General features: G+C 42.2%; 1 protein-coding gene and 1 long non-coding RNA gene across 3 annotated transcripts in view; both read right to left on the bottom strand.

Annotated features, from left to right (window-relative positions):
• The window catches only part of LOC311136954, a 58,941-nt gene extending 54,336 nt beyond the window's left edge, over positions 1-4,605 (bottom strand). Inside the window, exon 1 of the long non-coding RNA XR_014613902.1 lies at positions 4,370-4,605. This is a non-coding gene — a long non-coding RNA (uncharacterized lncRNA). The remainder of the gene's footprint in view (positions 1-4,369) is intronic.
• Positions 4,606-9,865: 5,260 nt separating this feature from the next.
• LOC311136949 (epidermal growth factor receptor substrate 15-like 1) overlaps positions 9,866-15,078 on the bottom strand; it is a 40,633-nt gene continuing 35,420 nt past the window's right edge. For both annotated transcript variants that reach the window (XM_084171278.1, XM_084171279.1), the window contains one exon: positions 9,866-11,557. In XM_084171278.1, the coding sequence (XP_084027404.1) occupies positions 11,547-11,557 (11 nt within the window). In that variant the 3' untranslated portion in view covers positions 9,866-11,546. The remainder of the gene's footprint in view (positions 11,558-15,078) is intronic.

Raw genomic sequence — 15,078 nt, forward strand, 5'->3', positions numbered from 1 at the left:
CCTTTGTGAACTCTGAAAGCTCCCAACAATGTCTCTACATTGGCTCTATGGGGAAGCATAAAAGAGGACCTTTTCTTAAAGTGTTACAACTTTTTAGGGACCGCATTATCTTCTGGATGCCCCTGCCAGTTTAGAGAAAAGAGGAAGTAAGAATGCCTCTATGAATAGCCCATATACTCAAGTGAAAAATCGAACATTCTCATTTCACTTTTTGCTCTGAGTGTAATAATAACTTCTAGAAGAGAGTGTGGGAAGATTGAAGCGTGAGTTAGGGCTCAGAGGTCATCTATTGATATGGTTTATGCATTCTGTCAGCCATGCATATATGGTTTATGCATTCTGTTAGCCATGCAACCCGTCTGTCTATAAACAAAACAGATTGCATGTTTTTCCGCATGCATTCATTGCTATCTGGTTTCCCCTTTAGATGTCTCAAATTACAGGCTTTACTATATGTTTACGTCTATCCCTCATCACATATACAGTCGTGGTCAAAAGTTTTGAGAATGACACAAATATTAATTTTCACAAAGTCTGCTGCCTCAGTTTTTATGATAGCAATTTGCATATACTCCAGAATGTTATGAAGAGTGATCAGATGAATTGCAATTAATTGCAAAGTCCCTCTTTGCCATGAAAATGAACTGAATCCCCCAAAAACATTTCCACTGCATTTCAGCCCTGCCACAAAAGGACCAGGTGACATCATGTCAGTGATTCTCTCGTTAACACAGGTGAGAGTGTTGACGAGGACAAGGCTGGAGATCACTCTGTCATGCTGATTGAGTCAGAATAACAGACTGGAAGCTTTAAAAGGAGGGTGGTGCTTGAAATCATTGTTCTTCCTCTGTTAACCATGGTTACCTGCAAAGAAACACATGCCGTCATAATTGCTTTGCTCAAAAAGGGCTTCACAGGCAAGGATATTGCTGCTAGTAAGATTGCACCTAAATCAACCATTTATCGGATCATCAAGCACTTCAAGGAGAGAGGTTCAATTGTTGTGAACAAGGTTTCAGGGCGCCCAAGAAAGTCCAGCAAGCGCCAGGACCGTCTCCTAAAGTTGATTCAGCTGCGGGATCGGGACACCACCAGTGCAGAGCTTGCTCAGGAATGGCAGCAGGCAGGTGTGAGTGCAACTGCACGCACAGTGAGGCGAAGACTTTTGGAGGATGGCCTGGTGTCAAGAAGGGCAGCGACGAAGCCACTTCTCTCCAGGAAAAACATCAGGGACAGACTGATATTCTGCAAAAGGTACAGGGATTGGACTGCTGAGGACTGGGGTAAAGTCATTTTCTCTGATGAATCCCCTTTCTAATTGTTTGGGGCATCCAGAAAAAAGCTTGTCCGGAGAAGACAAGGTGAGCGCTACCATCAGTCCTGTGTCATGCCAACAGTAAAGCATCCTGAGACCATTCATGTGTGGGGTTGCTTCTCAGCCAAGGGAGTGGGCTCACTCACAATGTTGCCTAAGAACACAGCCATGAATAAAGAATGGTACCAACACATCCTCAGAGAGCAACTTCTCCCAACCATCCAACAACAGTTTGTTGACGACCAATGCCTTTTCCAGCATGATGGAGCACCTTGCCATAAGGCAAACGTGATAACTAAGTGGCTTGGGGAACAAAACATCGACATTTTGGGTCCATGGTCAGGAAACTCCCCAGACCTTAATCCCATTGAGAACTTGTGGTCAATCCTCAAGAGGTGGGTGGACAATCAAAAACCCACAAATTCTGACAAACTCCAAGCATTGATTATGCAAGAAAGGGCTGCCATCAGTCAGGATGTGGCCCAGAAGTTAATTGACAGCATGCCAGGGCGGATTGCAGAGGTCTTGAAAAAGAAGGGTCAACACTGCAAATATTGACTCTTTGCATAAACTTAATGTAATTGTCAATAAAAGCCTTTGACACTTATGGAATGCTTGTATTTATACTTTAGTATACCATAGTAACATCTGACAAAAATATCTAAAAACACTGAAGCAGCAAACTTTGTGAAGACCAATACTTGTGTCATTCTCAAAACGTTTGACCACGACTGTACAGCACAGCAATTCAGAATAATCTCTGAATCTGAACGATAACCCTCAAGTTACTCTGCTCCAGTTTCACCCGAAGATGATCTGTATCTCCTAGTATGAAACCATTCATAATCATAACACGCAACATTCGCTGGCTCTTTGCCATGGCACACCTGAAACTCCATGCAAGAGATAAAAAATACAATTGCCAAGAGGCACAAATGCTGTTCTACCTACTTTATTTGTGAATTAAGGGGGTGCATCAGAGCTGTAAATCTAGTGGCAAGGACTGTTCTAAAAGATCACAGGAGGTGATTATCATAGTTTCGGGACTAATGTCAACATGAAATAAGCAAGATATCTCTTAAAGTTACCATCTTTATATGCAAATTTATCTAGGCCTATTCAAAGTTCTTTCATATTAGGTATACTTTAGTCTGAAGTGAGCACTTTAATTGGGTCAAATAAACAATTCTTAAACATGGTTGGCTGCATTTGGCTGCAGCTTATCAAGCAGAAATGCTTTACACAGAGTATCTTCACAAACAACAGCATAATGTTATACAATTCTACAGGGATGGTTCCATAAAAAAAGGCAATAAAGAAGTAAGTCCGTAGAGAGAACAAGGAGAAGACAGCTTTTTAAAGCTCTACAGTACAAGCTAGATACGTGTGTTTGACTTTTATATGAACTCTCTGAAAGAGTTGAAAGAGTATTAACTGCTGAAAATCAAGTGAGCAGTTCAGTGTGTGTGTGTGTGTGTGTGTGTGTGTGTGTGTGTGTGTGTGTGTGTGTGTGTGTGTGTGTGTGTGTGGAGATCACTTTCACAGTTGGCCCCCAATGGGCAACAGAGCACACACAAATGCCCACATTTCAGTTTCCAGTAATGACGATCAACAGTATATTCACCAAGACTTTGAGAGACACAACAAGCCTGGCCTCCATATTCAATGTAAAGCCCCAACATCTCATACTGAGATCCTGTCTGAGTCAAATGTATAACATCGATCATACCAGGAAAGAGTTGATCTCAGTGGATTCCTAGACTTCACTGCAGCCAAAGGCCAATTACCATGTGTGGGAAAAGTGGGAATGTCATGGGATGAGTACACCATCTACTGGAGCTGTTTGGAAGCTCCTCAGTGGAAGACACTCATTCGGTGTATGGATGAACAACATGGACTAACATTGGCACTGGCTAAAGACAGGCCTGTGTAGAATGATACTGTGTGTGGAGTGAAAGAGTGGAGTCCTTTCCCAACAGACACATGGTGAATCACCTTTCCTGAGCACAGTACCATTATGCACTTGAGGACGGAAATAAACAACTCCATTTGTAAGGCACTTGATATATACAGCATGTTTATGTTAATTGATAAATATGTTAATGCCTCGGTTCATTTCGGAGAAACACTTAATGACATAAAAACATCCATACCAACATCAACTTCGTTATATATTTACGAGACAAAAACCATCTCCCCTCCCCAGCTCTATGTAGGCCTAGTGCATACCAAAATATATATTTCTCAAAGATACGCATCAGACCAATGGTGAATTATATGGAGTGACAGAGTACCAGAGAGGGTCCATCTGGACTGTTTTAGCCAGCATTCCTCCTGTGACAGTCAGTCCTATTGGAAAACATGAACACTTTCTCCCGGTCTGTACCACAACATTCCTGGGGCAGCCAGGCCAGGCAGCCCTGCTCTGGAGCAGCAAGCTCCACTCCTTCCCTCACAACAGCTGATTAAATAGACTGGGCCAAGGGGACTGGGTCTGCTGCTCCTCAGGTCCAGGGCTGATTATGTATTAACTATGGCAGATTGGTTACAGGAGAGGGGGGTTCTCTTAACGGTTTTCCTAGCCATGTCTAGTTCTTGGAGCTGAGGCTGAAAAACATCATGGCCCCCAGCTAGCTGTCAGAGAGTTGGGGTCTCCGTGTATCGGCCCCAACAGGGAGAAGGCACACGGGAGATCCCCTTACAGATACCTCTGACAGCTACGGACCACCAACTCCCCTAAAAGGGTGTTTGTGTATGTATGTGTGTGTGTGTGTGCGCACATGTGGAGTGTAAGCATTCATCAACATCATGAAGCATTAACGTGTCAAGTTCTTGTTAAGAAAACATGTCAATTCAGTCACTCTCTTTGTAAAAGTAAAAGTCAACATGAGTAAATACCCGAAAAAGAATGCACAAATATGGATACAAATATTAGAGGGGCAATTTGTGAGACAAGCATATCTTCAATACGTCTCCATGACCCATTTTCCTCCTTAAAAGCAAACGGCATTTCATTTCCACACTTCCATTAGTATAAGGTAAATACAAACTTACCTAGGAATTTCCTGTTATTTCATACGGAGACAGTTAACATTCCGAACACAGGACTTGCTTGGGTTTCAAGTAATATGTCCAGAAATGAGTGGTCTGTTGACACTGAATAATTTTCAACCTTGCAGCTGTATCCTTGAAATATAGACGGCTGTTATTTACAGCCAATTTTACTGCCTGGTGTTGCTTTTTGGCAGGTCTGGCGTTTGGGGGACCATCAATGAGCATCTTGTCTAGAGCTTTAGATCTACAGTATTTACTAGTTTGAGGGAGTTTTAATTCCAAAGGTCAGGAAGTATGAACCAACTAAAGGCTGGTTAAAGGTAAATAAAGGCTATGAACCTTTGGCTTGTTTACATAGATTTACTGTACAGTACATACCGGTACTAGATCATGGCTGACTAAGGTGGACATGAAACGGTAAACATTGGAATCATATGTACGGCTAGGGTATGGTACACTATATATACAAAAGTATGTGGACACCCCTTCAAATTTACATTTTAGTCATTTAGCAGACGCTCTTATCCAGAGTGACTTACATGAGCAATTAGGGTTAAGTGCCTTGCTCAAGGGCACATCAACAGATTTTTCACCTAGTCGGCTCGGGGATTAGAACCAGCGACCTTTCGGTTACTGGCACAACGCTCTTAACCACTAAGCTACCTGCCACCCTATGAGTGGATTTGGCTATTTCAGCCACACTCGTTGCTGCCAGGTGTATAAAATCGAGCACACCGCCATGCAATCTCCATAGACAAATATTGGCAGTAGAATGTCCTTACTGAAGAGCTCAGTGACTTTCAACGTGGCATCCTATGACTTGCCACCTTTCCAACAAATCAGTTCGTACAATTTCTGCCCTGCTAGAGCTGCCCCGGTCAACTGTAAGTGCTCTTATTGTGAAGTGGAAACATCTAGGAGCAACAACGGCTCAGCCGTGAAGTAGTAGGCCACACAAGCTCACAGAATGGGACCACTGAGTGCTGAAGCGCGTAGCAACACTCACTACCGAGTTCCAAACTGCCTCGAAGAGCTGTTCGTCGGCAGGGTTTCTATGGCGCACCATGTGCAATGCCAAGCGGCGGTTGGAGTGGTGTAAAGCTCGCCGCCATTGGACTCTGGAGCAGTGGAAACGCGTTCTCTGGAGTGATGAATCACGCTTCATCATCTGGCAGTCTGACAGATGAATCTTGGTTTGGCGGATGCCAGGAGAACGCTACCTGCCCCAATGCATAGTGCCAACTGTGAAGTTTGGTGGAGGAGGAATAATGGTCTGGGGCTGTTTTTCATGGTTCGGGCTAGTCCCCTTAGTTCCATTGAAGGAAAATCTTAACGCTACAGCATTCTAATCGATTCTGTGCTTCCAACTTTGTGGCAACAGTTTGGGGAAGGCCCTTTCTTGTTTCAGCATGACAATGATCGGTGTGGAAGAACTTGACTGGCCTGCACAGAGCCCTGACCTCAACCCCATCGAACACCTTTGGGATGAATTGGAACGCCGACTGCCAGGACTAATCGCCCAACATCAGTGCCTGACCTCACTAATGTTCTTGTGGCTGAATGGAAGCAAGTCCCCCGCAGCAATGTTCCAACATCTAGTAGAAAGCCTTCTCAGAAGAGTGGAGGCATTTATAGCAGCAAAGGGGGGACCAACTCCATATTAATGCCCATGATTTTGGAATGAGATGTTCGACGAGCAGGTGTCCACATACTTTTGGTCATGTACCTTGCTACATTGATGGAATCCTTCAGATTCATACTAAGAAATCACATAACCACTGCTGGGGAAAGTCTGTATGGTTTGTACTTGTTCAAATAAACAGCAAGGGGATTGTTTAACACAGCCTAGAAAGACAGGGATATCCATTTGAGCATTTATGTTATGACTATGGCTTGTTATATTATACATAAAATACTAAATTAAATATATGTCCCAATATACACTGAGTATACAAAACATTAAGGACACATGCTCTTTCCATGACTTAGACTGACCAGGTGAATCCAGGTGAAAGCTATGATCCCTTATTGATGTCACTTGTTAAATCCACTTCAATCAGTGTAGATGAAGGGGAGGAGACAGGTTAAAGAAGGATTTTTAAGCCTTGAGACAATTGAGACATGGATTGTTTATGTGTGTCATTCAGAGGGTGAATGGGCAAGACAAAATATGTAAGTGCCTTTGAACAGGGTATGTTAGTAGGTGCCATGCGTGCCGGTTTGTGTCAAGAACTGCAACACTGCTGGGTTGTTCATGCTCAACAGTTTCCCGTGTGTATGAAGAATGGTCCACCACCCAAAGGACATCCAGCCAACTTGACACAACTGTGGGAAGCATTGGAGTTAACATTGGCCAGCATCCCTGTGGAACACTTTTGACACATTTTAGAGTCCATGCCCCGACGAATTGAGGCTGTTCTGAGGGCAAAATGTTCGGTATACTCAGTGTACGTACAAAAGGAAAATCAGCACACAAAAAACATGAGACCTATTCATTTAAATGAAATGTTTATTCTAGTAAACAATGACCATGTACAGAGGATTAACATTTAAAATAAATCCAAGCATTTCTTTTAACTCTTAGTGTATAGTCATATAACCTCAAAATGTTTTAAGTTACACATTTTTTCTCTTCTTATGGGACAAATATAACAGACATAATATACTGTTTGTATACACCTTATGCATTGCAGTAAGACAGCTTTGATTATTTATTCTCATCTACAGAGGAAGGACAGTTAAAGGCAGGCCAAAAGAAAAAGGAATGCATCGAGCTTCAGAAGTCAGATCAGTTGTCAGAAAAACAAAAGATAAGTCTTCTACAATCTCTACAATCTGTTTAGGCTTGTATTAGGCCTCTGCATGTATCTCTAAATGCATGATCAAACTCAACCAGGTTGGGGCAGACGGTACTCATATTAAAAGCATAGATATTTTAAAAGTCCAACTGGATTCACAGGTTTTTTCAGCACACGAACAATTTGAAAAATACAAAATAAAATCTATTGCACAATGTAGGTATCAAAGACAAAATACAGCATGAGTGGTAAGTACGTAGAGAACACTAGGCAGTGGATGTGAGAACACTTGGGCCCTATTTCAATACTCTCAAAATGCATCCTTCCATCCTGCCTCCCTAATCTAACATGATTGGATGGGTGATTGGGATACATAATGGAACCCTTTATTTCACCAATCCAATAGTGTCAGATCAAGGGGATACCTAGTCAGTTGCACAACTGAATGCATTCAACCGAAATGTGTCTTCCGCATTTAACCCAACCCCTCTGAATCAGAGAGGTGTTGCCTTAATCGACATCATCGACGCCAAGGAGCAGTTGTTGTTGGGGGTTAATTGCCATACTCAAGGGCAGAATGGCAGATTTGTTTCCACCTTGCTGGCTCGGGGATTCGAACCAGCAACCTTTTAGTTATTGGCTCAATGCCCTTAATCGCTTGGCTAACTTCAAAGAATGGAGTAAGAAAGGATGGATGGATGTATTTTCAAGGTATACAAAAAGGGGCATGAAATGACCAATGAACAGAGAGCTGTGGCTGAGTCTCAGGCCAACCAAGCACCCTCACTGTGGATTTCACCTAACCCGAGGGCACATTACAAGGGTTCTGACATAGAGCATGCTGGGTAAGGGCAGGAGTGTTGGCATCCCAAGCTTCGAGCGTCTGACCTGTGATTAAAACACCACAGGTAGGGCTGAAAAGGTCAAGGGTCAAATGCAGAAGACCACAGGCTACCTCCCCACTGTACACAGACATCAGTTCAACGTCTAGTTTTATTTTACATTTGGTTGAGTTGTCAACTAATGTGAATTGAAAAAAAAAAAAATCACCATGTCATTCGATTTAGGTTAAAAGTTAGGGTTAGGGGTAACCTAACCCTAACCTCTGCCGAGTCCCCAACAACCGGATGCTCCGGTTTTCAGGGGAAATGGAAAAAGAGCCTGTGAAGCGACTTCTACTTTTAGGCATTAACAAGAGACGACACTCCATCTTAACTCCTCCTTCACATTTACTGGATTGGTTGAACAGTGCAGAAGAGAACCTCCCCCAACAGTTTTTTTTCTTCTCGTCAAGACCAGTATGTAGGGGATCTAGTTTCAGGCGTTTCTTTTAACCCTGCTTCGTTAGGTTACCCTAACCCTAACCCAAAATACCAAATTCCCTTACGTTGATGACTTTTTTCAAATCAAATCAGTTTTCCATGTTGAATCAAAGTCATCACATTATTTTCTGGGGTTAAAATGACGTGGAAACAACGTTTATTCAACCAGTTTTTGCCCAGTGAGTCAGCTATATACAGCAGCACAGTTAAAGGTCAGATCTGTACCAGAACAGGTTCTTATAGAATATAATTACACTGTTTTAACCACTAGAGCAAAGAAGTTTGATATGTAAACATTAACAAATAAATGTCAGGGAGAGATGGTTTCTATTTCCACCTTGTGGCAGCGTTAACGGCCCATACCACTGAATTGTAACTTATCATGTCCTTTTCCAACCCAAAGGGGGATGTAACTTTAATAATAAATTTTCACAACATCCCATATGGCTAGGCGAGGTCTTTTCACTCAGACTAGTCCAATAGTAGGGGACAACAATGACATTACATGGAAGCTTAAAAACGTTAATGTATGACACATACAGTTCAGTACAACAGGAAAACATAGAACACAGGGGGAATTAATGTAACTGTCCTTTTCATATGGTTAGGACCTCAGCTGCTATTTTCATCATCTCTATTCAGTTCAATTCAAAGGTTGAAAGCAAAGTAAACCCCACAGGTTTAATGTGCTAAGCAGGCAGTACCATCAGCTAGGAGTTTCAAGTAAACGCAGCTATAAATAAAAGTGGTTGAGCCCAAGTTGTAACATCAAACTATGACAAACTGTACCGTAAACAGCTGAATATTCCAGTTATAGCTGTGAAACTCATGTGACCTAATTAATTTGCATATCATTGATGGTTAGCTGAAGAAAACCACAGTCCACTTCTAACTTTCTTTAACCTCTCTGCAGCTTGTGCTTGTAGGTTTGTAATTTTTTGCAGCTCTTTTCAACTAGAATTGTAATAAACTAAATGTTTCTTTCTTTTAACAAATAATACCTAAAATAATAAAATAACACATCACATAATTTTAAAAAATGTAATAAAAAGAAACCTCTATAATAAACTTATAATTTCCCTCATCTTGCCTTTTTGGTTGTTGTTTGACATACACTATCGGTCAAAAGTTTTAGAACAGCTACTCATTCAATGTTTTTTAAAATATATTTTCTACATTGTAGAATAATAGTGAAGAAATGAAAACTATGAAATAACACATATGGAATCATGTAGTAACCAAAAAAGTGTTAAACAAATCAAAATATATTATATATTTGAGATTCTTCAAATAGCCACCCTTTGCCTTGATGACAGCTTTGCACACTCTTGGCATCACTTGGTTACTACATGATTCTATATGTGTTATTTCATAGTTTTGATGTCTTCACTATTATTCTACAATGTAGAAAATAGTAAAAATTAAGAAAAACCCTTGAATGAGTAGGTGTTCTAAAACTTTTGACCGGTAGTGTACATCACAGCATTGTGAACTTACTTGAACTTTCAGAGGAGGCACAGCTAAGTGCCCATCCCTTCTCCCTATGTTCGCTGAAGAAGCACTGAAATATTGTCAAAACAATGCATCTACTATCTCACACTCGCAGAGAAAGAAAATATATCTGTACAGTTTGTTCTGGTCCGAACAGACCACTCTCTCACACAACACTTACAGTAGCCAGTCAGAGAAGAACCCAGCCACTGGCTTGCCACATTCATATAATAAACCAATACTAAAATAATGTCTCAATCTTAATAAGCATTCCAGCATAACCTTTAGGTATTCCCTTCTTCACATATGTCAGAGCTCTAATCGGGATCCATGCTCCTTCACCAGACCGACACATATTATGTTCATCTTTACATCTTTCATGTTGAGCCAGCCTTAATAGTGCATTTAAACAGTGCATCAGTTCATTCTAAAAGCACAGGTCATCATCTGTTCCCCTCCCCACCTATCAATTAAAAACAGTAAGAGAGATTGTGATTGTTGGCTTCAATCTCCCACTCCAACTCCAACCTCCCACCGTAAAGTAAAATCCAGTTCTGTTTTCACCAGTGATGTAGTGGTAAAAAAAAATTGGTGGGTAAACTCTGATCGCCGGTCGTGGTGAGAAAAGTAACACTCCCTATACTTTCAATGCATTTTTCCGCAAAAGGTGAATTAACTGTCACAAAAAATAAAAAAGGTGGGTAAACTGCATTTACTTGCGTTTCCCCTCCAGTACACCACTACATCACTGGTTTCCACTTCGGGACCAGGGTAACCCCAAAAGTTCTGTTTTGTAATTTTTTTGCTTTGAGAGTTTGTCGATCCGGAGATTGTGTGGTGAGGTGTGTGTTTCTGTGTGTGGTATCAGATGGAGTGTGTATGTGTGTTGTGGCGGTGGTGTGTGTCTGTGTGTGTGTGTGATTGAGGAAGCAGTCATGTGTTGGGCACATCGGCCCTGAGGGAAATGGCCAGCTCCAGGTCCTTCACAGTGTGTGGGGTATGGTGTGTGAGTCGTACACGTATGTGTTATGCATGTGTGCTTGTACGAGTAATGCTAGTAAGAGTATGTCTATGTTTGTGTGTGTCTATATATGTCTGTATCTCTATGTGTGTGGGCATCCCACTGGCCACAGACTTCAGTTCAACGTCTAGTTTTGTTTACATTTCGTTGAGTTGTCAACTAACGTGAATTCAACATGAAATCAACAAAAAAATCAACATGTCATTGGATTTAGGTTAAAAGTTGGGTGAAAAAATGACTAAATACCCTTACGTTACTGACTTTTTACAGATCCAATGAGTTTGCAACGCTGATTCAATGTCATCACATTGATTTTTTGTTGTTGTTGAAATGATGTGGAAACAACGTTGATTCAACCAGTTTTTGTCCAGTGGGATGTGTGTGTGTGTCCAGTCAAGTCCAGTCCAGGTCACCCGTGGGACATCTCGGCCTTGCTGAGAGCGATGGCCAGCTCTAAGTCCTCTTGCTCCTGCTGCCGGAGTCTCTTCAGCCGCTCCCGCTCCGCTCGCTCACTCTCTCGCTTCGCCCACTCCAGTTGCTGGGCCTCATTTCCAAACTACAAAGAGAAGAGGAGAGAGGCATTTAATATACAAATGATTCATCCCTCACACCGTATAGAAAACACACATTAGGAGGTGTTTTGACAGATTATTGTATTTTAGTGAACCTTATACTGTATATAAAGGGTAAACTTCCATGTCTGCCTGGCTACAGTAAGAGGATATACATGACTGTAGTTTTCACAGTCACCATCTACTATGCTCTGGATTATAACTATACAACGTATACACACATATTAATACACATCACACATCAGTACACACACAAAATATACACACTACTACACACACACTAATTGACCTAACCCTATCCTTCCTTTAATATTCAATTTAAGTGTGTTCTGCTGTTGGAGGAAATGTGCTTCTTATTGTTAAACCTAAGTGGTTGTGCTCAGAACCTACAGTACGAGACCAAAACACAAAACAAGCCACTATTCAATTTGACCGCATGTTCAAACATTCTTACCTTAACTTTTTCTGGTCCTGCGAGAGAAAAATGAATGATAAAACACCAAATAAATAATTCACCAATCGCGCATCACCATCCATTTTACACCGAGCACACTTCGAAACACCACAAGATACAACTAACTATGACAAAGCAACATGGAGGACTTTTCAGTTTGGTCCCAGGTGAAAATGAACGAGCAACTAAAAGCATATTTGAGGCAACATGTGAAAGTGGCATGCAGGGAGAAAATGACTTTTACATCATCTGTTAAAGTGACAGTATGAGATCTAGCCTGTGTAAGCTAGGAACTCTCCCATGCATACCAATACACACATATTAGCAGACACTGCTTTACCAACGTTAGATCTGATTCAGATGTCAGGGTCAAATGAGCACCTTCAATTCTTACTCACCAAAATAAATATGGAACATTTTAGTCATTTAGCAGACGCTCTTATCCAGAGCGACCTACAGTTAGTGAGTGCATACATAATTTTTTTATTTCGAACCCACAACCCTGGCGTTGCAAACGCCATGCTCTACCAACTGAGCTACATCCCTGCCGGCCATTCCCTCCCCTACCCTGGACCAATTGTGCGCCGCCCCATGGGTCTCCCGGTCGCGGCCGGCTATGACAGAGCCTGGATTCGAACCAGGATCTCTAGTGGCACAGCCTTAGACCACTGCGCCACTCGGGAGAATCCATTGAGGCGTTTAATAGATACATTACATTTGTTACCTTGAATTATTCATCATTCAATTCAGGGGCCAAGTTAATATATGATTATTAAATTATTATATGATATTGTATTTTTTTGTTGTTGATAATATCTTCATTCACCATGCCTCTTTAGTTTCAATAAAATCCAGGCAGCTGATTCTGTTAAAATAGTTTTGGTTACTTTGGGAGTAATTTGGCACAAGTCAGAGATGGTAAAACAGGATCTATGCTACCAATGTCATGCAGCAGACCAACACTAACCAGACTGAGCAAACTAAGCCTCAAGAAAAGACAAACTGATACACACTGATACTGCATCTACACACTAGTAGGACACACATCAGTGACACACACCATAGACATGCTGGGTAAGGACTCAGGACTGAGAGCTGAATAGTGATACTGCTGCTTCCCGTGTCTACAGATCCCACAGCCAGACCAGTGACTTGGAGCTGTCAGTCACTAAACCACACCGGATTGGCTTCCCTCTCTGGCCTAGAATGGCATAGGGCACACACTGATAGAATGACTCACTGACTGAATGACTGACTTACTGACTGAATGACTGACTGAATTAATTACTTAATAAGTGACTGACTCACTGACTGACTGACTGACTGACTGACTCACTCACTGACTCACTGACTGACTGACTCACTGACTCACTCACTGACTGACTTACTGACTCACTGACTTACTGAGTGACTGACTGACTGACTTACTGAGTGACTGACTGACTGACTTACTGAGTGACTGACTGACTGACTCACTGAGTGAATGACTGACTTACTTACTGACTGAGTGAGTGAATGACTGACTTACTGACTCACTGACTATCTGACACACTCACTAACTCAATGACTGACTTGCTGGCTGACTCACTGACTGACTGATTGACTGACTGGCTGGCTGACTGAGTGACTGATTGACTGACTGACTGGCTGACTGCTGATGATTGGAGCTTAGATGGTAAGGGTCAATATTCAGATATGAATATGCTGGATTATGGCTTCACTGAGTATGTTTACATGCACACTAATAATTAGATATTAAACTGATTATGGCAGTAGGCCGATTATGGTAATAGTCATGTAAACACTTTACTCTGCTTATTTTAATCGGCGTAAAGTCAAAATCGAAGTAAGCATACGCCGATTATAACACCTGGTTTTCTGAGCAATCTGTTGAATTATAAGAACATGTAACCACCTTAATTGGCGCTCCAGCGGTATATTTCATTTGCTAGCACCGGTAGCGCAAGCCTCCCTCTTATGCGCGAGTGAGTTCGAAAAACTGAAAGTATGCATCTTAGAAATACACTATATGGCCAAATGTATGTGGACACCATTTCAAATTAGTGGATTTGGCTATTTCAGCCACACTCGTTGCTGACAGGTGTATAAAATCGAGCACACAGCCATGCAATCTTCATAGACAAACAGTATAATTTCCCTTACTGAAGAGCTCAGTGACTTTCAACGTGGCACCGTCATATGATGCCACCTTTCCAATAAGTCAGTTTGTAAAATGTCTGCCCTGCTAGAGCTGCCCTGCTAGAGCTGCCCCAGTCAACTGTAAGTGCTGTTATTGTGAAGTGGAAATCTCTAGGAGCAAAAACGGCTCAGCCGTGAAGTGGTAGGCCACACAAGCTCACAGAATGGGACCGCCAAGTGCTGAAGTGCGTAGCTCGTAAAAATCATCTGTCCTCGGTTGCAACACTCACTACCGAGTTCCAAACTTCCTCTGGAAACAACGTCAGCACAATAACTGTTAGTCAGGAGCTTAATTAAATGGGTTTCCATTGCCGAACAGCCGCACACAAGCCTAAAATCATCATGTGCAATGCCAAGCGTTGGCTGGAGTGGTGTAAAGCTCCCCGCCATTGGACTCTGGAGCAGTGGAAACATGTTCTCTGGCGTGATGAATCACGCTTCACCATCTCGAAGTCCGAAGGACGAATCTGAGTTTGGCAGATGCCAGGAGAACGCTACCTGCCTGAATGCATAGCACCAACTGTAAAGTTTGCTGGAGGAGGAATAATGGTCTGGGGCTGTTTTTCATGGTTCAGGCTCCTTAGTTCCAGTGAAGGGTAATCTTAACGCTACAGCATACAATTACATTTTAGACGATTCTGTGCTTCCAACTATGTGGCAACAGTTTGGGTAAGGCCCTTTCCTGATACAGCATGACAATGCCCCCGTGCACAAAGCGAGGTCCATACAGAAATGGTTTGTCGAGATCGGTGTGGAAGAACTTGACTGGCCTGCACAGAGCCCTGACCTCAACCCCATCAAACACCTTTGGGATGAATTGGAAGGCCAACTGCGAGATAGGCCTAATCGCCC

This window comes from Coregonus lavaretus (genome assembly GCF_964263955.1).
Source record: "Coregonus lavaretus genome assembly, chromosome: 11".
Lineage (NCBI taxonomy): Eukaryota > Metazoa > Chordata > Actinopteri > Salmoniformes > Salmonidae > Coregonus > Coregonus lavaretus.